Consider the following 23,758-nt stretch of genomic DNA (forward strand, 5'->3'; position numbering starts at 1 on the left):
CTTTCTAAGTCTGTGAAGAATTGAGTTGGAATTTTGATGGGGATTGCATTGAATCTGTAGATTGCCTAACAGAAATCTTTTAACTTCTCACTTTCATGTAAGGAAAGATTTCAAGTGTAACTGAATCAGTAGCTCAAAACTCTCTAGCAGATTCTGCATCTATTCCTTCACATATTATGCATGCTCATGTTTGTTGCATTCTCCTTATTACAGCTTTATGTATGGAATTCTGGGAATATGTGTTTATGTGTATTAGTTTTCTGAATCCCTTAAAAATACTCCTTCTATGTATACATCTTGTAAAATAAAGAATTAGGTACATGAGAAAAAGTCATTCCATAAAAATCAAAATTGAATATACAGGATCTGAGATATTTTATCCTTGCTCATTGATTTCTGATGCTCACTGATACAAACTTTCAGGATGCAATATGGTCCCTATAACTTCATTTTATTTACAAGCTCTGAGAGCATATATATATATATATATGTGTGTGTGTATATATATATATATATATATATATATATATATAGAGAGAGAGAGAGAGAGAGAGAGAGAGAGAGAGGGAGAGAGAGAGAGGGAGAGAGAGGAAGAGTTCATCCTACCATGTCAAACAGGCTTTGCTGCAGTGTTCTTGTCAGGTATGAACAAAATACAAAATGGTGGTTCCCTAACATGGGATCATACTGTTATGCTGTAGACATTTTAGTTTCAAATATGCTTTTTGTGATTGCACAGTGAGATCTTATAAGGACACATTTCTGATAGTACATGTCTGTCCTTTCAGTCACTTTACCATGTAGAGTGGTCCTCTATGTGTTCTGCACAGAAGCTAAGTGAGGACAGATGCAAGCCACTGAGCAATTTACATCAGCTTCTACAGATAACCTATCATATGTATTCTATTTTCCTTATTAGCAATGACCTTTGAATGTTCCAGGAACAGAAATTAGAAACTAGAGTTCAAACTCTGAGATTATTACAACATGTCCTAATGCTTGAGAACAGGTATCCATTGTCCAGAGAGTACTGCCTTGTAGTCTGCATCTGCCAGCAAGGTGGAGTCATCCATTCCAAATTCAAGCAGGTTTCAGCATGCTTCTAGGCTAAGAGAGAATGTCAAAGTTGCCAAACTAAGACACTACTTTGAATTTATAAACAAAGGAAATGTGTAATAAGCACATGTAAACACATTCACACACACAAAAAAGAATATTGCTAAAGTGGGGATTTTCTTTTTCCCACCCCAGGAAAATTCAGTTGGGTGAAAATTAGCCAAATTTCTCCTGCTCATATGTCCTTTAGCTTATTTTATATAAATGTTCTTGGTAGCCAATGTCCTTGATGACTGCCCTTCTCAGTATAGAAATATATCAAGAAAAAATTGATTATTTGTCAGTGTGTCCATGACACTATTTTATATACAGTACAAACATAGCAATAGAGGAATTATGAACAGTGTTCTATTCTCTGGGAAGAGTTCGAAAATCCTAACCTGTGTTTCTCTAGGGACTTGGTAAGTTGAATCTGTAATGCCCAGTGTAATTAAAGCATTGAATTATATTAGTTAATTTCACTAACATGTGAGTGACAAGCCTTGAGATATATGAATATCAATAGTAAACCTAAATATGGGGCATGCAAAAGCTGCATTTCTTTCACTGAAAATTTCTCCTATGTTTACTGAAGAATGCCAGTGACATAAATGAAAAAGGATTCTTAGTGTTAAATGCTGGGCCTGTAGATGATCACATGTTGAGTCATAAGCCTGCAGACTTCTGAGAGTGAACAAGAAACAGTGTCCTGTGTTATAGTCAGGAATATTTTTCTCCACATTCTGCATCATGGACTATGTGCTTCTGCCTAGAGATTCCTCGCATTCCTAGTATAGATAAGAGTTTGTTATCCTTACTTTAGCTGCCTCCCCAGAGCTTAGTCTGACTTTCTAAAAATACTGAAAAATGTTAGGTGGAGTCTTTTCCTTTCTATGTTTTCTTTTTCCTTTTGTTTAGAACAAAATAATTGGAAATGAAGCTCTACAAATGTTTCTGCTAGAAGAGTAGGCTTGCATAAATGATTTGAGGGTGAAAGTTGTGCCAGCTCATAACTAAAGTCATGGAATCAAGGCAAATCCATATACTCCATAATGAAACTGAATGCATGTATGTAAACTGGAACACATGAGTATTCAAATTATTCTCTTTTCCTATAGACATGGTCTGGGATGATCTATGGGAAGGTAGAACTTGGTCAAACAACGTGTACCAGGATTGAATCTGACGTGGAAAAATGTCCTTTAAAAACTGAGTTTCGGCCAACAAATGTATGTATTTGATAATCATCAGGGGCACATAAAACATGCATATAGATAGTAGACATGTTTGTATAATATTTTGGTATGGGAAGAGATTTGGTGAATATCAATAGGGATACGTGTAGCAAAGTAATTATCCAGGAATGGTTTCAGCTGTGTTTGGACACATGTGGACTACAACCAAGGCAGACCTGTGTCATGTAAAATGGAGGAGTATATGCACAAATAATTGATTTAAAATATTAAAGTATGCTTACCATAGAGATTATGTACTAAGCATGTAACTCTCCATAAATTGGATGTTTCTACCTGGGCCAGAGTACACCATGGCAGGTATACTCCTGTGAAAAAAGTATTTGTTTAATGTACACTGGATCAGGTACCCAGACCTTAAAAGAATAGAGCTCAGTAGAACATCAAGTCTCTCCAGTGTGGTCCTCTACATTCCTCTGTGTGGGTAGATAGTTGTTTCTTGTGAAACCATGGCTCTGGTAATAATTAATTTTCATAGGACTCTTTTACCACCCCTTCAATGGACTGACATATTTTCCTATCCACCAATTCTTCCCAAGTGTCCATATCTTGGACTGTTTCCCAGAGTTGAGCCATTCAGTCATGACCCCAAAGAATGGAATTACTCTGCCTCACTTCCCTCTTTCTCACCAGCATAAAACACCTTGTCATATCCAGCCCAAGACCAATTTAAGTGCAGAGTATGCAATCATCTCTATGGAAGATGAGTCTGGTGTGCTGTGTGCTCAGAAATGTAGAAATTAAACCCAGACACATAAATAAACTCAATAATATAAAAACAATTAAACATGGAAAGTTCCCAAGAATGATACAATGAATCCTCTTCTTATTCTAAAGGGTGCCCAAGGAGTTACAAGGTATGTCATAACAAAGCCAGTACAAAACACATGCAGTGAGTTCCTTTCTCAAGTGGCTGACTGTCCCTTCAACGAACAAGCAGATCAGCAGAAGGTATGTACATGGTTTACAAAGTTATACCTGGTGTGAGAAGAATGTTGTGAAAATATGGGTCTGTGCATAATGTCTGAGAATGCCCTTATGCAAGAATCTGTGTACAATAAATATGGTCCCTGTGAAGCAGAGCAACCTGTGAGTGCATGTGTGGAGAGAGAATGGAGGTATTCAATCAGTACTCATATGGGGGTGCATAGATTCAATCTGAAACAGAGATATAGCTATATGAGTATAAATCATGTACATATTATTAATAGTTTTCCAAGTTTAATAGAGTTATTTTGATATTGTGACCCATTTTACCAGAGGAGGCATTTGTAGAGATAGGTAATTATGAGAATGGTATATATATTTACTCCCAGATTAATTCTCAGAAACTGTTAAAGAGACCTGAGGCATGTAAGTATTTGAAATCCCTTTTGCTGATGCCATGCCTACAGTCCACAGGTGCTTTTTAACATGGGTTCCTGATATGCTACACACAGGGTTAGCATTTCTCACCTTGTTAGGTCTCTCCTTCTGCCCTTAATTTTTGTGTTATGTCACCTGCTTTGATTCTTCTATATAATATTTTTACTGGGTTGCCTTGTGCTAGATGTGAATGGGTCCTGACCACAGGGCCATCTGTGTTGTGAAGGATGATGCAGAATCTTATGAACCCTGAAGGACTGTACATGAATTCAGGTACACAGTTGAAAATTGAAGCAAAAATGATTGGTCATTAAAGCATTAAGCTGAATATCTTGTGACTCAGCAGTGCCTGAAACATCCAGTAGTTCATAAGAGTGTTTCCCATGAACACTTAATTTTTCAGGCTGACCATTTTCTCTTTTAATTTAAACCTTATTGATGATCCATGTTTCTTTCTCTTTTTTTTGCAGAAAGTGCTCTGCAATTTCGTTACCACCAACCTCACTACACAGTTGTATAAGATTGTCATGAATATCAAGTGTCTTAATGTCTGACTTTATGAGACCTGCTGGGTTGTTACTTGCCGCTTACACACCTTTGTTGTTCTGCCCAAATCTCATATGGATGCTTCAGTCTTTAGATATATCACGCCATTGTGCTGTAGCAAGAACCCCACAGAGGAGACTGCTACAGTTAAGTAACGAGCATGTGAACAACTTTGTCATTTATTCTTTCTCCTCCTTTCATCAAAGTGTACATTTTCAAGCTCTACAAAGTCTATTCTTGATTTTCTCAATAAAAGTAGATTCATTGGCTTTCGAGTTGCTGCTATTTCTATCAGGAATTTAATATAATATATAAGGAAACAGGATCAAATCAACAGTACATGAGTGTTATTACCCACATTTGTGTTTCAGGCAAGTGGAGATGTTTAGGTTTCATATCAAAGATGGATAGGAAAGAAAAACACCAACTAGGATTTGAGGCAAGATGACATATCCAAACCTCTGAGCATCTGTCTCATCGTCCTGTGTCACTGCAAGAGTGTCAGGTCATGGTGTGAGCTTTCTTTCCTCATATGTATAAGCCCACCTATCCAAGCCTGAAGTATGGTATATTTTTTTCTATCTCAAGGTGAGATCTTTTAGAAAATTACACCTTAAGGTCATCACAGTTATAGACAATGTACTATTGTGCTATATAGCTCACTGTTCAAACTGAAACTGAGGGCAAGTGGAAGAAGCCTTCCCAGTTTAGGTGTGGAACCACTTTCCCCAAGTCACTTCAATGCTCCCACTTATATTAGAACATTATCATGAGGACAGTTTAAAAACAATGATTCAAATGAAAACAAAAGTTACAACTTGATATACTACAGTTCAGGATTCCAAAAGTTCCAGGATTCAGCAACAAAAGTTACCAAGAACTGATGCCATCATACTTCATTGTCTATTGCTTTTCCTGTCTGTACACCAGGCCTTGAAGTTAGGAAAATGAAGCCACACCAGTGGGCACTAGTTTTCAGACTGTAGCCTGTTCATATAAAGCAGGTTGTGTGGCTCAGTATATCAGGACCATTTCACGGCAACTTTTAAGTGACAATAGAACTAAGATGATTTCATTTCTCATCTTGCCAGTTTAATCAGCATGGTCTTTTACTCAGCTCCATTAGTTACAGTTTTAAAGAAAGCAAATTGTTTCTTATGTCCAGATTTGGAAGTATAATACAAATGTTTTCCAGGAGACAAAACTCAAAAGCTAACTTGAACTTATGAATGCATAGAAAGAACTAATGACCTATATTTAATTACATATACAGTAAACTAATATACATGTATTAGATACCTATGTAAGTGCTAATACCATGTATATTTATCCAGAATTATACACAAAAATAAGGAAAACATTTAAAAATTAAATATAAATATACCTGATCTGAAGATACAGATGGAAATGTCCACACTCAGAAATCATGCTAGATTCTCACATCACTTCACTTAATTTTGTGTGTGTGTGTGTGTGTGTGAACACATGTTTATACAAAAATTGGCAGGTATTTTTATGTTGTATGGAGGTCAGAGTTGAACATCAGTTGTGTTTCTTAATTGTTCTTGATGATAATTTATTAGACAGTCTCTCACTAAACCAAGAGCTCATCAGTTCAGTTAGGAAAGGTTGCTAACAAGTTCCAGGGATTTTCATGTCTCTGATGGCATTGCAGATTATGCTGGCTTACATAAAGAATAAGTAACAGAAGTAAGATCCTTACCCTATGTGTCAAGCATTTATCCAATAGAATAAACAATTATTCTAGTCCCAACATCACGTTTGACACCAGAAGTATATGGAATGCCCTTCACCTTGTCATTATCTACAAGGAAGTAATGTCATATCATACAGATTGAGGCTAAGACCATAAGAATGAATTCTTATTTTCCATACCAATCATTACCACTAGAAACTGAGGTACCATGACCCCCTCCTAGAATTTAATTTGTATGCTAAATTTACTTACAATTCAAAATAATTTACATGTTTAGTAACTGACTGAAAGGAATATTCCAGTGCCACCTCAGAGATATCATGATCATAGTACTAGGTCATAGCACTAATGACAAGACCAGAAAAAGTAAATCTGATGTACTTCAGTTTCTCCCTGCATGTAAGAGTTATGCATGAGTGACACTATGGTGTATGGAATACATAAAAAAATACCAATTCCAATGTAAGGGGTACATATCTCTATAAACATATTTTACTTCTAAAAGGTTTCAATTCCATAATTTTGAAATTTTTTGTTATGTATATTTGACATCATGTAAGAGCTATGGACTGATTGGTAAAGACAAAGTTTGCTCAAATGAAAAGTATCAATGGTAGTTTTATTAAATAAGAAAAGATAAAGCTAGTCCCACTGACTACTTTATTTTCACAAAGTATTTCACTGTGGTATGGAAAACCAATACATAATATTTCACTCATGGATGAATTTCAAAACTGGAGCCCAAGTTCTCAAGACTCCCACCTAGGATGCTCTTATCTTCTAACAGTCTAGAAGCCAATTTACTTATAAATAGGGAATCTTTACAATACTGACTGATTTTTGTCTTTTAGGGCAAAATTACTTGTCCTCTGTGTTATCATCAGTTGAATATATGACATAGCCATTAGTGAAAGATAGAAGCTAAAACGGGTTCAGAAAACTATCAATGTTCTAAGAGCTTTCTCTATCTACTCTATATATTACTTAGTATGCAACGTACTTTTAGTAATTTACTCAGATCAAAATAAAAGTTTTGCTATGGTACTGGAGGAATTCTTAGCATTATTTCAGGGTTCACATGTAATTTCAGGTCTCTTGATGTTCCCATCTCATGGGCAGTGATGCCTTCCATGTTTTGTACTTCTCCAAGGCATCCATGCATGTTAGAGATTTCTATAACAAACAGTCACAACTTACATGTATATTGCTTAAATCTAACTCCGGCTGGGAGGCCAGAATTTTGAGAGATCTGAATTTATGGCGACAAATCCTGAGAAAACTGGGTGTGGCCCATCCCCATTCCATTTTTCATAAATTCTGTGTAGATGATATAGTAAGTTTCAGGATAAAATTAGAACCATATCGTGCCTAAGAGAATATGAACCATGTTCATAGTAGAAGTGTACTTGACTTCCTCCACATCTATGGCATCTAAGAAATTTTGACCTATGTTTTTATATTCTAAGTATGCTTTTACTATCTATAAAATATACATTGTACCTTATACAACATATTAGACTGCCATTTACTTTTTTGTTTCTGTTTTTGTGAGTCTTTTTTTTTGTTCATTAAGACAAGGTTTTTCTGAGTGTCTTTCAGTGTCCTGAACTCACTCTGAGGACCAGGCTGGCCTTTAGCATAGAGGGATCTGCCTGACCCTGTCTCCTAAATGCTAGGATTAATAGCATGGACCACCACTGCCCAGATTTCATATATCTTTAAATAATGCTTATAAAAAATATATACTCAATATTTTAGTTATGCTTTTGAAGTTTGAGATAATTTGTATTAGAGTTTTAAAGCCACTGAGCAGCCAATATCTTGATTTCTGTCTCAGCCTAGGGAAGGAAAATGAAGTAGAGGATGGAGAGTAGATACCATCTTATCTTGAGACAAAGCTAGCACAAATTTCAGTCACAAGATAATCTATCAGGTTTTTCATGAAGTACAGGAGTTAGAAAGTCAATAAGGAACACCATCATTTTATGGCAATTATGGAGTATCCAGAGATAGGAAGAACAGAAAAAGTTATACCATTATGTTTAATTCCATAACTCAGTCAGGCTTATAAAATCACACTGTTCTGTCCCTCATAAATATTGTTTGCTTGTATTTTGAGATTAAAAATGTTTTACCCTGTGACATTGTATGACTCAAGTCAATCTTAAAGCTATGTACAGAAGTGAATTTTGCTTAAAACTTATGTTAAGTCAACTAAGCATATATGTCCTTATATTTTGTACACTTTAGTTTCATTTTATACATAATCACCCTGAAATTCATTTTTGTAGTGAAAGTAAGAACACTGATATACCAGAGCAACCTGTTTTTGTGAAATGATTGCGTGTTTGACATTATGAATCTCAAATCAATTTTACAGCTATGATTTATATTTCAAAAAATGGTTTTTTATTTTCAAGAATGTTTTATGGGCAGACCTCATGAACATACAATGATTATCTCATATTCTTTGAATACTTTTGTGGTGTCTCTATCAAGCATGGCTGTTTATTTCAACTACATCTACAGTAAAATTCCCTGGAATTGACTACTGCAACATCACATTTTTCTTCTGTTTCTCCTGAGCCAGCAAACCATTCTTCAGTGAGGTCTGAGAGGAAGCAGGCAATGCAAAGAGAGTGAAGATAGACAATTCATTATCATAGGAGATGTTGCCCAAGTTATTTTTTTAAGAAGTACATCATATATACTGTTTTTAGGGGCAAAATGGGGGAAAGTTAGTAGAAAAGATTCGGACAATAGGCAAAAGTCTTTTGATAGTTATTCTGTCAAAGAATTCTGTACAAGTGAAACTTGGGATATCCCAAGAGACCAAGCATCCTTGGGACTAATAGACTTAGCTCCTTAGTGTTTGGTGGAAGAGTTTGGTGACCAGGATCCTAAGCCTCAGCATGCCTAATTTTCTGGCTCCAGGCAATTTCTAAGTCCCAAATGCATATTTTGGGTTTTAGATATAATACTATATTCCTGTTATATACATCATAGTGTCAGGGAAGACCTCTTGGATCAGCAATTTCCTTCTCCATTTTATTTTTAAGAATAGATGAGTAACTTTTAGCTGAGTGCCCAAAATATCCAAATATTCCCTCATCCAAAAATAGCTCTCAATGTTAAGGCCTGGGTGACTGACAACTGTGCAGGCAGTAAATTTAAAATGTGCCCCTTTTCTAGATTCAAGGAACCACTAGTTGACTTGAGTGATTTTTTTTCATTCTTAGAGAGAATTCATTCCCACAGAGAACAGGTTACACTCATTTAAGAAATGGTGTGTGTATTAAGATGGTCTATCCATGAAGTCAATCACCAACTGCTTCAATGAACAATGGTTCTGCTTGCAGGGTGGCACAGACATTAGGAGAGGGTAAAAATCTTGTTCATTGGCTGTGGTGATTATACTCAGAAGATGCTCCACCTTGTAATAAGGACACATGCTCCACTATGTTCATAGTGGCCTTATTTATAATAGCCAGAAATTGGAAACAACCCAAATGTCCCTCAACAGAGGAATGCATACAGAAAATGTGGTATATCTACACAATGGAGTACTACTCAGCCTTTAAAAACAATGAATTTATGAAATTCTTAGGGAAATGGATGGATCTGGAGAATATCACCCTGAGTAAGGTAACCCAATCACAAAAGAACACACATGGCATGCACTCAATGATAAATGGATATTAGCCCAGAAGCTCAGAATACATAAATTTCAATCCACAAACCACAAGAAACTCAAGAAGAAAGACCAAAGCGTGGATGCTTCTTTCCTTCTTAGAAGGGGAATCAAAATATCCATCTTAGGAATTGCAGAGTCAAACTATGGAACAGAGACTGGAAGAAGGACAATCTAGAGACTGTTCCTCCTAGAAATCCTTCCCATATTCAATCATCAAGACCAGACACTATTGTGGATGTCAGCAAGTGCTAGCTGATGGGAGCCTGATAGAGCTGTCTCCTGAGTGGCTCTGACAGTACCCAACTAATACAGAAGTAGAGAGTCACACCCATCCATTGGGTCCCTAATGAAGGAGCTAGAGAAAGGACCCAAGGAGCTGAAGCGTTTGCAGCCCCTTAAGGCGAACAACAACATGAATTAACTAGTACCCTCAGAGCTCCCACTGACTAAACCGTCAACCAGAGACCACACATGGTGGGACTCACGGCTCCAGCACATATGTACAGCAGAGCATGGCCTAGTCAGTCATCAATGGAGGAGAGGCCCTTGGTCCTGAGAAGGTTATATGCCCCAGTATAGAGGAATGCCAGGGCCAGGAAGTGGGAGAGGGTGGATAAGTGAGCAGGGGGAGGGGGAGGAAACATTGTTTTTTGTTTTCATTTTTATTTTGTTTTTGTTTTGTTTTTAGGAGGGGTAACCAGGAGAGAAGATATCATTTGCAATGTAAATAAAGATAATATGTAACATAAATAAATAAATAAATAAATAAATACAAAACAAAAAAGAAAAGTATTCATCTCAGAGAAAAAGTAACTTATAAAGTCATGTTCTTCAAACTTGATACAATAGTGACAAAGTTCAAGCAAAGTATTTAGTCTCACTGTTTGTTGTTCTCTTACAAGCTACCGCACAAGTTAATTGTCTGCATTTCTTTTGGCTGTATAAACTTTTGAAATATCTAAGCTGTTCAGAAAAACATAGTATAATGTAAAAACATCAAATAAACAATCCTATTAGAGAAGCTGAGACAGAAGAAGCCTGATTTCAAGACCATTATGTAGAACCCAGCAAGACACTGTCATGTACAAACAAGCAGAAAGTTTATATGGATTGTATAATATTGGACCTATTTTTCTAATTGCCAAACTAGAGAGACCACTGGATGACAGCCAACAAATTTCTAATTCCTCATATATTTGGATTTCAATCAATTAGGATATGTTGGTAATATTTTTTCATATTAAGTTATTGAGAAAAAGAAATTGTTACTTTCTCTTGTTTTTGATGTAAGAGGTGGGAATTAGGTTTTCATGGGTTTGTTGAAAGATTTCTTTCTTGCTTCTTCTAGAGTGTAGTTTTGCTCCTTATATTAGTGTTTTCCATCTAGTATTCTTTGTAGAGCTGGATTTGTAGAAAAATATTGTGTAAATTTCTTTTTCTCATGGAATATTTTGTTTTCTCCATCTATGGTAATTGAGTTTTGCTGGGTATAGTTGCCTGGGCTGGGCTGGCATTTTTGTTCTTGTAGGGTCATATGACATCTGCCCACAATATTCTAGCTTTCATAGTCTCTGGTGAGAAGTCCAGTGTAATTCTGATAGGCCTGCCTTTATATGTTACTTGACTCTTTTCCCTCACTGCTTTTAAAATTCTTACTTTGTTTAATGCATTTGGTGTTTTGATTATTATTTGATGGAGGAATTTCTTTTCTGGTCCAGTCTATTTGGAGTTCTGTAGGCTTCTTCTATGTTCATGGGCATCTCTTTCTTTAAGTTATGGATGTTTTCTTCTATAATTTTGTTGAATATATTTATTGGTTCTATAAATTGGGTGTCTTCACTCTCTTCTATACCTATTATCCTTAGGATTGGTCTTCTTATTGTGTCTTGAATTTCCTGGATGTTTAGGGTTAGGATCTTTTTGATTTTTGCATTTTCTTTGAATGTTGTGCCAATGTTTTCTATAATGTCTTCTGCCCCTGAGATTCTTCTATCTCTTGTATTCTGTTAGTAATGCTTGCATCTATGACTCCCAATCTCTTTCCTGCGTTTTCTAACTCCAGGGTTGTCTCCCTTTGTGATTTCTTTATTGTTTCTATTTCCATTTCTACATCCTGGATGGTTTTGTTCATTTCCTTCACCTGTTTTTGATTGTGTTTTCCTTTAGTTCTATAAGGGATTTTTTGTGTTTCCTCTTTAAGGTCTTCTAGCTGTTTACCTGTGTTCTCCTGTATTTCTTTGAGGAAGTTATTTATGTCCTTCTTAAACTCCTGCATCATCATTTTGAGAAGTGATTTTAGATCTGAATCTTACTTTTCTGGTGTGATCATGTGTCCAGGACTTGTTATGTTGGGAGAATTGCATTCTGATGATGCAAAGTCATCTTGGTTTCTTCTGCTTTTGTTCTAATGTTTGCCTTGGGCTATGTGTTTATCTCTAGTGCTATGTGCCCTGGTTAAATGTGACTAAGGCTTCTCTTATCTGTGATCCTGTTTGTGTCAAAACTCCTCATAGTTATGCTGTCTCTGGGATTCTGTGATCCTGAGCTTGTTAGAATACCTGGGAATGAAGCTTTCTCTGGGTTTTGTGGGACTGGCTGAAAAATTTGCACCCAAGTTCTGCTCAGGACACTGGGCCAGACAGATGGAAAGGAACCCTTGCTACTGAGCTAGAGGAGTTGGTGTGTGCCTGGGTCCCACTGGTCCCAGTTACTCCTTGTGTTGGTACAGATGATATGTCCTCCTCACCTCTGATCCTGGTCTTGTTCGAGCACCTGGGAGTGGAGCTTTCTCTGGGTGTCATACAGAATTTATGCCAAAGGTCTTCTCAGGGCACCAGCCTAGACAGACTGGAAGGAACCCATGCCACTGAGCTGGTGGAGTTCTTCTGTGCCTGGGTCCTGCTGGTCCCTGTTACTCCCAGTGTAAGGACAGATGTTATGCTTCCTCACCTCTGATCCTCTATAAACATAATTTTTTAAATTTTATTGTATATTTTCTTTATTTACATTTCAAATGTTATTCTGTTCTCTGGTTTCCCCTCCAGAAACCACCTGTCCATCTTCCCTTGCTTTTCTTCTATAAGGGTGTTCCCTCACTCAACTATCTACACCTGCCTCCATGTCCTGGCATTTCCCTTATACTGGGGCATCAAGCCTTTACAGAACCAAGGGCCTCTCCTCTGATTGATACCTGACAAGGCCATTTTCTGCTACATATGCAGATGGAGCTATGGGCCCCTCTATATGTACTCTTCGGTTGGTAGTTAAGTCCCTGAGAGCTCTGGGGTTTCTATTTGATTGATAATGTTCTTCCTATGGGGTTGCAAACCTCTTCAGCTCCATCTATCCTTTCTCTAACTCCTCCAATGAGGACCCTGTGCTCAGTCCAAAGGTTGGCTGGGAGCATCCATCTCTGTATTTGTCAGGCTCTGACAGCTATATCAGCCTCCTGTCAGCAAGCATTTGCTAGCATCCACAATGGTGTCTCGGTGAGGTGAGACACCTCGGTGTATAAGGGGTAAATCCCCAAGTCAGGCAGTCTCCAGATAGCATTTTCTTCACTCTCCAATGACTTCATGAAATAATTAGGTAAATGGATGGAACTAGAAAATATGATCCTGAGTGAGGTAACCTGTTCACAACAGTGGTAAATGGTTAAAAGCACTCACTGATAAGTGGATATTAGCCCAAAAGGTCAGAATACTCAAGATACAATCGCAGATAACATGAAGCTAAAGAAGAAGGAAGACCAAAGTGAGGGTGTTTTGGTCCTTCTTTGAAGGAGGAACAAAATACTCATAAAGAAAAGTGTGGAGCAGTAATAGTTTAAAAGCAACTCTACATAGACCAAAATAAAAGATCAGTTTCCCCAAACAGGTATTCCAGATCTCTGGTTCTTCAGGGGAAGGAGACTTCTACAGGGTATCATTTTTCAAGGATGGAGCAGGAGTTGTGGCATCTGGACTCTAGGTTGCCTGGTTCCCATGGCAGCTGCTGCCTTCTCATGTTCCAGAGAGCTTGCTGTGTGAAGCATGAATATAGATGAGACTCCATTTAGGAAATGGAGGACTGAGTGTCATCAGAGGAAGAGTCAAGGCTTGTGTCTCTAGAGGAGGATTGGATGACAAGAAAATTCTTGCAGTAGAGAGTTAAGATTATACATTTTTGCAAGCATATGGACAAAAGGACCAGAGCTGGTGCTACCTCCTGAAAGTATTAACAAAATCCAAAAGAATTTTAATAAATCAACAAAATAGAGTAAGCTCCCCTTTGTATGTGGGTGGCATGGGAGAACAGGATACAAGATTTTCCTACCCAGCTATTTGTACCTCATGTCTTGTTGATATCCATTGGTGTCAGAAAAATTCTTTCATTGGAAACTCAGAAATCTAAATTTAAAATTCAATTCAATAAAAGATGGAAGATAATGCAGGACAAAAAGCAAACACTAACCTTTTTCTTCCAAAGGGTGTGGGCATGGAAGAAACAAGCTCACCTAGTGGAAATTGTTCTCTGTAGTAGGAAAACACATTGAAAATGTCACAAGGCAAAGCTTCAGGTTTTAAGATTCTCAGACAAAAATCTTAGGTACTCTAAAATTCCAGATGTGAGCATTTTTGTAAAGGACTCACTGGAACTATGGTCTTTCACGTGACAATGTCTGTTTTGTAGTTACTTAAAATGTATTACTTTTCCTAGGTCTGTACTAATACTTTATATCCACATTAAGACTCCATTGCTAGTGTAAAAGACCCTCTCTTTCAAAGAAAGGAAACACTCTTCATTATTGAAAGCAGCCACTGAGGGCAGAGGGAGGGAGGGATCTGGGTGGGAAAGAGGAAAGGAATGGGGGAATATGATCAGGTATTGGAGGGAACGGGACTGATGTCCTAAGAGCTAGCCAGCAGAATGGAAACAGGTAACTTAGGGTGGTAGGAGGAAGGGGGACCCTCTTGAATATACCTGAGACCCGGGAGGTGAGAGACTCTCAGAACTCAAAGATTGAGACCTTAGATGGAAAGCCCAAGCTCAACTGTGGGGAGAGGGAACTTGCAGTCCACCTCCAGTAGAAAGACAGGAAATCAAGGATGTGATGGGGTTGTCATTACATAGTTAAAATCCCTAACCAAGAATTGTTCCTGTCTGAAAGAGCTGCAGGAACATAAATGGAGAAGAGCATGGGAGAAAGAAGGCCCAGTGATAGGCCCAAATTGGGATCCAGCTCAAGAGGAGGCCTGGGACTCTGACACTGTTACTGATGTTGAGGTGTGTTTGCAGTCGGGAGCCTAGCATGGCTACCCTTTGAGTAGCTCAACAAGAAACTGAAAGAGTCAGATGAAGATACCACCACCAAACCAATGGCCAGAAGCTTGGGACCTCAGATCAGACTGTGAATGCTCTTTGGATGGTGGCTTAGTCTCCAGGATCTCCCAATGTCTTGGTTAGTTGAGACTATTGGTCTTTCTATGATGTCAGCAGGTACTGTATTGTACTGGTCCTGCTGACCACATTTAGGGGTCTCAATGAATGCTCGAGACAGCAGCTCGGCTCGGCTCACCAGGGGTCTGGAGCCAGCTAGGGATTAAGCCAGAACCGGGAGCCCAGTATTCAAAATGGACTAAAACTTTGATCCGCCCTCCTGCCTGGAGTCCTCGCTTTGATATGCTCGATTCCTGTTCTCACTTATGTGCTAAAAGACATGACTGTTTCACCTCAAGTATAAATATCCCGTTTCACTAAGTAAAGATTACACCTTGATAAGCATTCTTTCTTGGTGTCGCTTCCTTGTCTCTTCTAACCCGCTTATTTCCACAGAATCTCGACTTCCCCAGTTCGTGAATAACCCATGGTATGAAGTGAAACTGCGGGCCGGTTTCCTTCACTGTATCTCTTCCAATCCTTCCACTAATTCCTCCATAGTGGTCTCTGACTGATACATTTATTTTTTAAAGTGAAAAATATATTTTATTATTTGGAAAATTTGACAATAAACTAAAAAAATTACTAATAAAAAATAAACTGTTACTAGGTTTTTATGTTGTTTATTTTTATATTGTTTATTTTTATGATGAAGAAACTGAGATTGAAAATGGGCATAGAGAAGTAGGGACTTTGCTATGATAAATATGACTTTAAAATCAGATTTAAGAAGGAATGGGAAAGTATTTCCAACTGTGACTTTAGAAAAATGCTCAAAACAATCTAGCCCTGGGGATATTTTAGTTGGGAGACTTTTATGACTGCTTCTATTTCCTTAGAAGTTATGGGACTGTATAGATGGTTTATCTGATACTGATTTAACATTCATACTTGTTATCTGTCTAGAAAATTATCCATTTCATCTAGATTTTCCAGTTTTGTAGAGTAGAGGCTTTTGTAGTAGGATCTAAAAATTTTTTAAATTTTCTCTAGTTTCTGTTGTTATGTCTCCATTTTCATTTCTGATTTTAACTTTTATACTGTCTCTGTGCCCTCTGGTTAGTCTGGCTAAGAGTTTATCTGTCTTTTTGATTTTCTCAAAGAGCAGGCTCCTGGTTTTGTTGATTGTTTAAATATTTCTCTTTGTTTATATTTGGTTGATTTTGAGTTTGATTATTATCTGCCATCTACTCAAAAATATTATTCCAAAATTTCTCCTGTCAAAAGGAAATGCAGGTAGAAAAAGACTGGAGCAGAAACTGAAGAAAGGCCTGTACAGAGACTGCCCTACCTAGGGATCCATCCCTTCTACTGACACAAAACCTAGACTCTATTGTTAATCTCAAGACGTGCTTACTGATAGGAGCCAGGTATAGCTATTCCCTGAGAGCCTCTATCAGAGCTGGACCAATACAGATGTGGATATACACATTGAAACATCGAATTGAGTGCAGGGACCCCAATGGGGAAGTTATGTGAAGGACTGCAGGAGCTAAAGGTGTTTGCAACCTCATAGGAAGAACAACAATATCAACCAACCAGATCCTCTCTAAAAAAAACAAGTTCCCAGGGACTAAACCACCAACCAAAGAGTACACAGGAGGTATCCATGGCTCCAGCTAGATATGTAGCAGAGGACTATTGTATCTGGAATTACTGGGATGGTAGCCCCCTGGTCTTGTGGATATTTGATGACCCAGGATAAGGGAATATTAGGCTGGGTGGGGCAGGAGTGGGTGGACAGGTGTTGGAGCACCCTCACAGAGGCAGGGAGGAAGGAGGAGGAAGAGATAGGGGGCTTGTGGAGGCCAAACTGGGAAGGGGGATAATGTATATAAATGAAATGTATATAAATATATATATATGTATATATATGTATATACACACATATATATATAATATGTATGAAGTGTATATAAATAAAATAACCAATAAAAATAAGAATGGTCAAATTCTAGAAGAAAAGCTTACTGGTAGAAGTAATTTTGAAAAACAACATCAGAGAATTTTACATGATTGAATCCACATCTATGAGATGTTAGAACAAAATTACCCTGACACTGGAAAGTAGGATAGAGGCCATTTATGTTATATAGCAACAAATATACTGGCATATTCATCTGCCAGGGTTCAGCCTTGACACAGGATCGAGTTTCCCAACTACAAGCAAGGAGATATGGTAGGCACATAATAAATGTACCCAGACTACTTTTGGGGTACAAGCTGACAGGCAATTTTTCAATGCTTAAAGTTTCTCTCTCTTCTCTCATTCTCTGCTCTCTTTCTCTGTTGCTCATTTACTCACAGCTTGAGGCTGCACAAACTCTGCATTCTTTTGCACACTCTGCTTTTCTCCTGTGCACTTTTCTTTTCTTGAAGTCTCACACTCATACACACCTCTGTGCATCCCCCTTTCACTCTCACACACACTCTTCACACACATCACACACACACATACACACACACACACACACACACCACATGCACTCTCCTTTCACTCACACACATTCTCTCTATACATGCCTCACATTCTCTCTTCACTCACTCTTCACATCCTCTTCTCATGCTCTCTCTCACTCTTCATTCACTCTCCATATTCACTTCACATCCTCCTCACTCACTCTCTATATGCTCTCTACTCTCTCTGTATTCACTCTTTACATGCTCTCTATGCTTTTTCTTGCCCCAGTCTTTTATTAATACTTCAAAAGCAGGTAAAAACGAAATTGTATAATCATTGCCAAATCAAATTTCAAAAGAATAACAACATCCTACAAAGAATGAAAAATTACAGTTGTTCCCCAATGTTTCAAGCTTCCCTATTCCCAGGCCTATAGCCAAATTAATAATTGCAAACTTATCATTATTTCAACTTTAACTTATTATACTTCTAAGCTCAGAGCTCCATTGCCAGCTACTTACATTTTATTGTAAAGCTCTAATGATAAATGACATGGACAAAGCTGCTAGGCAGTGGCCAGAAAGAATCAAGTTAACCCTTAACTCAATAGTTCCAGTAGCTTTATGCTTCTGCACATTGCACATGACTATCCTAAGAGTCCCAGTGTTTTAACTTAGTTCTATTAAGATAAGATTTTCCATATTATATACTTGCTTATCCAGAAGCGACTCTCAAATGTTGTGCAACTTATTTCATAACTTCAATAATTTTTTCCTTTCTTAGGGTCCCAAAGTTGGCTCTATTTCATTTTCTAATAATTTCTTCAAACTTTCTTTGCAAGTCAAGAATTAATCTGGAACTACAATTGTGCAGTTATAGCATTGTTTTCAAGATGAGAACACACCCCATCTATGAGGGCCATTAGGATTGTGCTGTACTGTGCCCCATGCCTCATTTTTTTTTCTTTTTTTAAAATTAGATATTTTCTTTATTTACATGTAAATTTCTCCTTTCCCAGTTTCCCCTCCAAAAAACAAAGAAACAAACAAAAACAACAAAAACAAACCCCTGTTACCTCCCCCCTCCCCATGCCTGCCACCCCACCCTCTCCCACTTATTGGCCCTGGCATTCCCCTACACTGGGGCACAGAACCTTCACAGGGCCGAGGTCCTCTCCTCCTATTGATGATCCAATTTGCAATCCTCTACTATACACATGCTGCCAGAACAATCAGACCCCTCCATGTGCAGTCCTTGGTTGGTGGTTGAGACCCTGGGAGCTCTGAGGGTAATAGTTAGTTCATATTGTTGTTTGTCCTAAGGGTCTGCAAACCCCTCAGCTCCATTGGTCATTTCTCTAACTCCTTCACTAGGGATCCTGTACTCAGTTCAATGGATGGCTGAGAGCCTCTACATCTGTATTAGTCAGGTACTGTCAGAGCCTCTCAGGAGATAGCTATATTTAGGCTGGCTTGTCCTTCCTTCAGTCTCTGCTCCATAGTTAATCTCTGCAACTCCTTCCGTGGGTATTTGGTTCCCCCTTTTAAGAAGGAATGAAATGTCCACCTTTTGGTCTTCCTTCTTCTTGAGTTCCTTGTGGTTTGTGGGTTGTTCTTCCTGTATTCCAATCTTCTGGGCTAATAACCATTTTATCAGAGAGTGCATACCATGTTTGTTTTTTTATGATTGGGTTACCTCACTCAGTATGATATTCTCCAGATCCATCCATTTTCCTAAGAATTCCATCAATTCATTGTTTTTAAAGGCTGAGTCATACTCCATTGTGTAAGTGTACCACATTTTCTCTATCCATTACTCTGTTGAAGGACATTTGGTTTGTTTCAACACCCTTCATAATAGTCACAAATAATATAGTTTTTCTTTATTTACATTATAAATGTTATTCCCTTTCATCATTTCCCTTCCAAAATTCTGCTATCCCACCCTGCCTTCCCCTACTCACCAACCCACCAACTCCTGCTTCCCTGTCCTGTCATTGCCCTACACTGGAGCATCAAACCTTCACAAAACCAAAGGCCTCTCCTCCCATTAATGTGTGACAAAGCTGTCCTATGCTATATAGGCAGCTGGAACCATGGATCCCTCCATATGTAGTCTTTGTTTAGTGGTTTATTCTTAGGGAGCAATGGGGATGCTGGTTAGTTCATATTGTTGTTCCTCCTATGGGGCTGCAAACCACTTTAGCTCATTGAGTCCTTTTCTAGGTCTTCCCTTTGGGGACCCTCTGCTCATTCCAATGCTTGGCTGGGAGGGAGCACCCACCTCTGTATTTTTCGGGCACTAGCAAAGTCGCTCTGGACACAGCTATATCATTCTCCTGTCAGCAAGCACTGGTTGGCATCCACAATAGTATCCGGGTTTGGTAACTGTATATGGAATGGATCCCCAGATGGGGCAGTCTCTGGATGGCCTTTCCTTCAGTCTCTGCTCCACACTTTGTCTCTTCATCTCCTCTCATGGATATTTTGTTCCCCATTCTAAGAAGGAACAAAGTTTCCATACTTTTGTCTTCCTTCTTGAGCTTCACATGATTTGTGGATTGTATCTTGGATATTCTGAGCTTCTGGACTAATATCCACATATCAGTGAGTATGTGCCATGTGTGTTATTTTGTGATTGGGTTACCTCACTCAGGATGATATTTTCTAGTTCCATTCAATTGCCTAAGAATTTCATGTATTTCTTCTTTTTAATAGGTGAGTAGTACTCCATTGTGTAATTATACCACATTTTATGTATCCATTCATCTGTTGAGGGACATCTGGGTTCTTTCTAGCTTCTGGCTATTATAAATAAGGCCTCTATGAACATAGTGGAACCTGTGCCCTTATTACATGTTGGAGCATTTTCTGGGTATATGCCCAGGCATAGTATAGATGGGTCATCTGGTAGTACTATGTCCAGTTTTCTGAGGAACTGTCAAAACTGATTTCCAGGGTGGTTGTACCAGCTTGCAATCCCATCAGCAAAGGATGAGTCTTCCTCTTTCTCCACATCCTCTCCAGCACATGCTGTCACTGGAGTTTTTGATTTTAGCCATTATGACTGGTATGAGGTGGAATCTCAGGGTAGTTTTGATTTACATTTCCCTGATGATTAAGGATGTTGAACACTTCTTTAAGTGCTTCTCGGCCATTTGATATTATTCAGTTGAAAGTTCTTTGTTTAGCTATGTACCCATTTTTAATGGGGATATTTGGTTCTCTGGAGTCTAACTACTTAAATTATATACATATATGGCCATTTTTACTATATTAACTCTACCAATCCATGTTTATGAAAGATCTTTCCATCTTCTGAGATCTTTGATTTCATTCTACAGAGACTTGACATTTTTGTCACACAGATCTTTCACTTGTTTAGTTAGAGTTTTCAGAAGATTGCATCCTGACACCTTCCCTCAAGGAGGTAAAAGAGTCATCATGAGGAAATCTAGGAAAGAAAAAACTAAACAATAGCTATGATTAATATGCCAAAGAATGTTTATAAAGTAGTTCCTTAACATATTTAAGAGATAACTACCTCAGAAACAATAATTGAAGTTTTCCCATGAACTAATTCATGATTATACCAAATATAGGAGTGTCTTCTTCCTTTAGATAAGCCTCATTACCTGTCCATAGACAGTAGGCCAAGGTATGAGTAGAGATAAACCAATATATTGTGTTCTATCAAGTGAAATATCTGTTCAAAAGGAAGGTACATAAGATATGTAGTTTTAGAGAGATATGGGGAGACTTGAATGAGGAAAATAAAGGAAGAAGGACAGTAAATTATTCTAATGTATAATTTTCTTTAATTTTTAATTAAATATAAATATATGTAGGTAATTACATGTACATAGCTGCAAATACAATCATGGAATATTATATGTATATAATTCATATAGCTATGTATGAACTATATATATAATATAGATTTATAATTGAATATATTTAATGTACTTTAAAGACTAGACACTGGAGTGGATAATAATTAAGGATGCTTCTCCATGAGTATGTTTTCTTCCTTTGTCATAAGCTATTAATTGCCTATACCACTTCATCTTTGATAGAGCTTTTTGAGATATCCCATCACTTCTGGCATGTCATCTGCTATTATCATTGTTCACTTCTTTGGCTCACCAGGCAACATTTTTTCTTACATTTTATGTGATAACTTAAAAATTTATTTGTCATGTATAAAACATCTGATCCTAAAAGTCTATCTCTTATGATCTTTCAAATCCCTCTTCTATAATGAAACATTAGCATTAGGTTGAAGGGTCATATTACAAATGTAGATTTTTTTCTTTACAGTACTTCCACAATGATATGTTACCATACAACATTATCAAATGCCTTTACTGTTAGACATCCTTCCCTATTCTTTTCCTCCTACTCACTTTCCCTTCCTCCCTTCCCCTACTTAAACCTTAAGTCTCTCTGATAATTTTTGCCTGTTCAGTGTCATATAATCTGTATTCTCCACCTTGACATTTCCCAGTACCTTAGCCCATTTTAAAAAGACTTCTCCAGTTTGGTGTTGTTTTATTTTCATCTTAAGCACAAGGAATATTCAAGAGAATTTCTTCTCTTAATCGATGCTGCCATAATAGATGCTACTTTGACTCTATGAAACACACTAAGAATAACAACTGTAAAAGTTCTTACTCAATGGATATGTTTCCAGGTGTTGGTAAATATTGTGAACATGGCACACTATTTGTGCTGGTTCTTTTCCATTTGAATTTCTTTCTGAATTTTTGTGTTGTCTCACAATTTAACAGTTTTGTTTTGAATTAATATTTTGTGGGTAGCCAGAAACACTTAAAATGTGGTATTTGATAAGATGAAGGGCTGCTTTTATTTTTTTGTGATGTTTGTAAGAGTCAGTTGAAGTGCTGTCTACCCAATTAGCAGAGCAAAGACCCTATCTCCATTTTATATAGAGTTAATAGGTTCCACATTAAACGTTCTAATTCTTGTTTGGGGAAGCTAGGTGAGGCTCAGCCCCCAGTTAATGTATATTCAACAGAAACATGTTTGTTCTTCTGTTACAGCAGGGAAATTTTCAGTCAAAAGACAGAGGGAAGAGTACATCAAGATGGCACTGCTTATCTGTAAATCAGCAGCAGTGACATAGTTGTGTATATTGACCCATTTCTTTTAAATAATCAAAACAATGAATATAGGTGGCTTTATGATTCTTGACCTACTTCTCCTGTTACTATATCTTAATTAGATGGTCTTCCCTCTATCTCATTGGCACAATCTTCCCCCAAACTGGTTAAGTGGAGGTATGTGTTATTTATTCACTATTGAAAAAGTGAATTTTTGGAGTGTCTTGGAAATGCCACAGAGAAATTTAGCTAAAGCTCAACTTACAACCATCAGTGTCCATGTAGTTTGTAGGGAAGTGTGTTTTTTTTTTTTCAAGACAGTGTTTCTCTGTATAGCCCTGACTATCCTGGAACTCACTCTGTAGACCGGGCTGGCTTTGAACTCAGAAATCCACCTGCCTCTGCCTCCCAAGTGCTGGGATTAAAAGCGTGTGCCACCACCCCTGGTTTGGGAAGAATGCTTTGCTGATATTAATAATCAGATTAACATGCTCTTGTCTATGCTCAAATTAATATTACAGTTCAACAATCCGCCAAGCCTAGCATTCTTTAGAATATTTAAAAGTATTCATCTCAACTTTAATGAATAGACTAAACAAATATATACAGTGCATTGGGAATAGAGTGTTTTTTATAATGTATGGTAAAAGGAGGTTGCGATGCTTTAAATGTGCTCAACTTGGACATTTGTTTAAAATATGGCCCTCTAAACATCAAACCTTAGATGATAAAAAGGAATCTTCCCAACAACCCACAAACCTCAAGAAACTCAAGAAGAAGGAAGACTAAAATGTGGACTCTTCATTCTTCTTAAAAGGGGGAACAAAATACCCATGGAAGGAGTTGCAGAGACTATCAATGGAGCAGAGACTGAAGGAAGGACAAGCCAGCCTGATATAGCTATCTCTTGAGAGGCTCTGACAATACCTGACTAATACAGATGTAGAGGCTCACAGCCATCCATTGAACTGAGTACAGGGTCCCCAGTGAAGGAGCTAGAGAAAGGACCAAAGGAGCTGAAGGGTTTGCAGCCCCTTAGAATGAACAACAATATGAACAAACTATTACCCTCAGAGCTCTTAGGGACTCAACCACCAACCAAGGAGTACACATGGTGGGACTGATTGTTCTGGCAGCATGTGTATAG

General features: G+C 37.8%; 1 protein-coding gene across 1 annotated transcript in view; it reads left to right on the forward strand.

The window, feature by feature from the left end:
• The window catches only part of LOC116091809 (cystatin-related protein 2-like), a 9,959-nt gene extending 5,692 nt beyond the window's left edge, over positions 1–4,267 (forward strand). Inside the window, exons 2-4 of the mRNA XM_031373265.1 lie at positions 2,214–2,324; positions 3,186–3,299; positions 4,184–4,267. Coding sequence (XP_031229125.1) covers positions 2,214–2,324; positions 3,186–3,299; positions 4,184–4,267 — 309 coding nt within the window. The remainder of the gene's footprint in view (positions 1–2,213; positions 2,325–3,185; positions 3,300–4,183) is intronic.
• The last annotated feature ends 19,491 nt before the right edge of the window (positions 4,268–23,758 follow it).

Source organism: Mastomys coucha, unplaced genomic scaffold, assembly GCF_008632895.1.
Source record: "Mastomys coucha isolate ucsf_1 unplaced genomic scaffold, UCSF_Mcou_1 pScaffold15, whole genome shotgun sequence".
NCBI classification, from domain to species: Eukaryota; Metazoa; Chordata; class Mammalia; order Rodentia; family Muridae; genus Mastomys; species Mastomys coucha.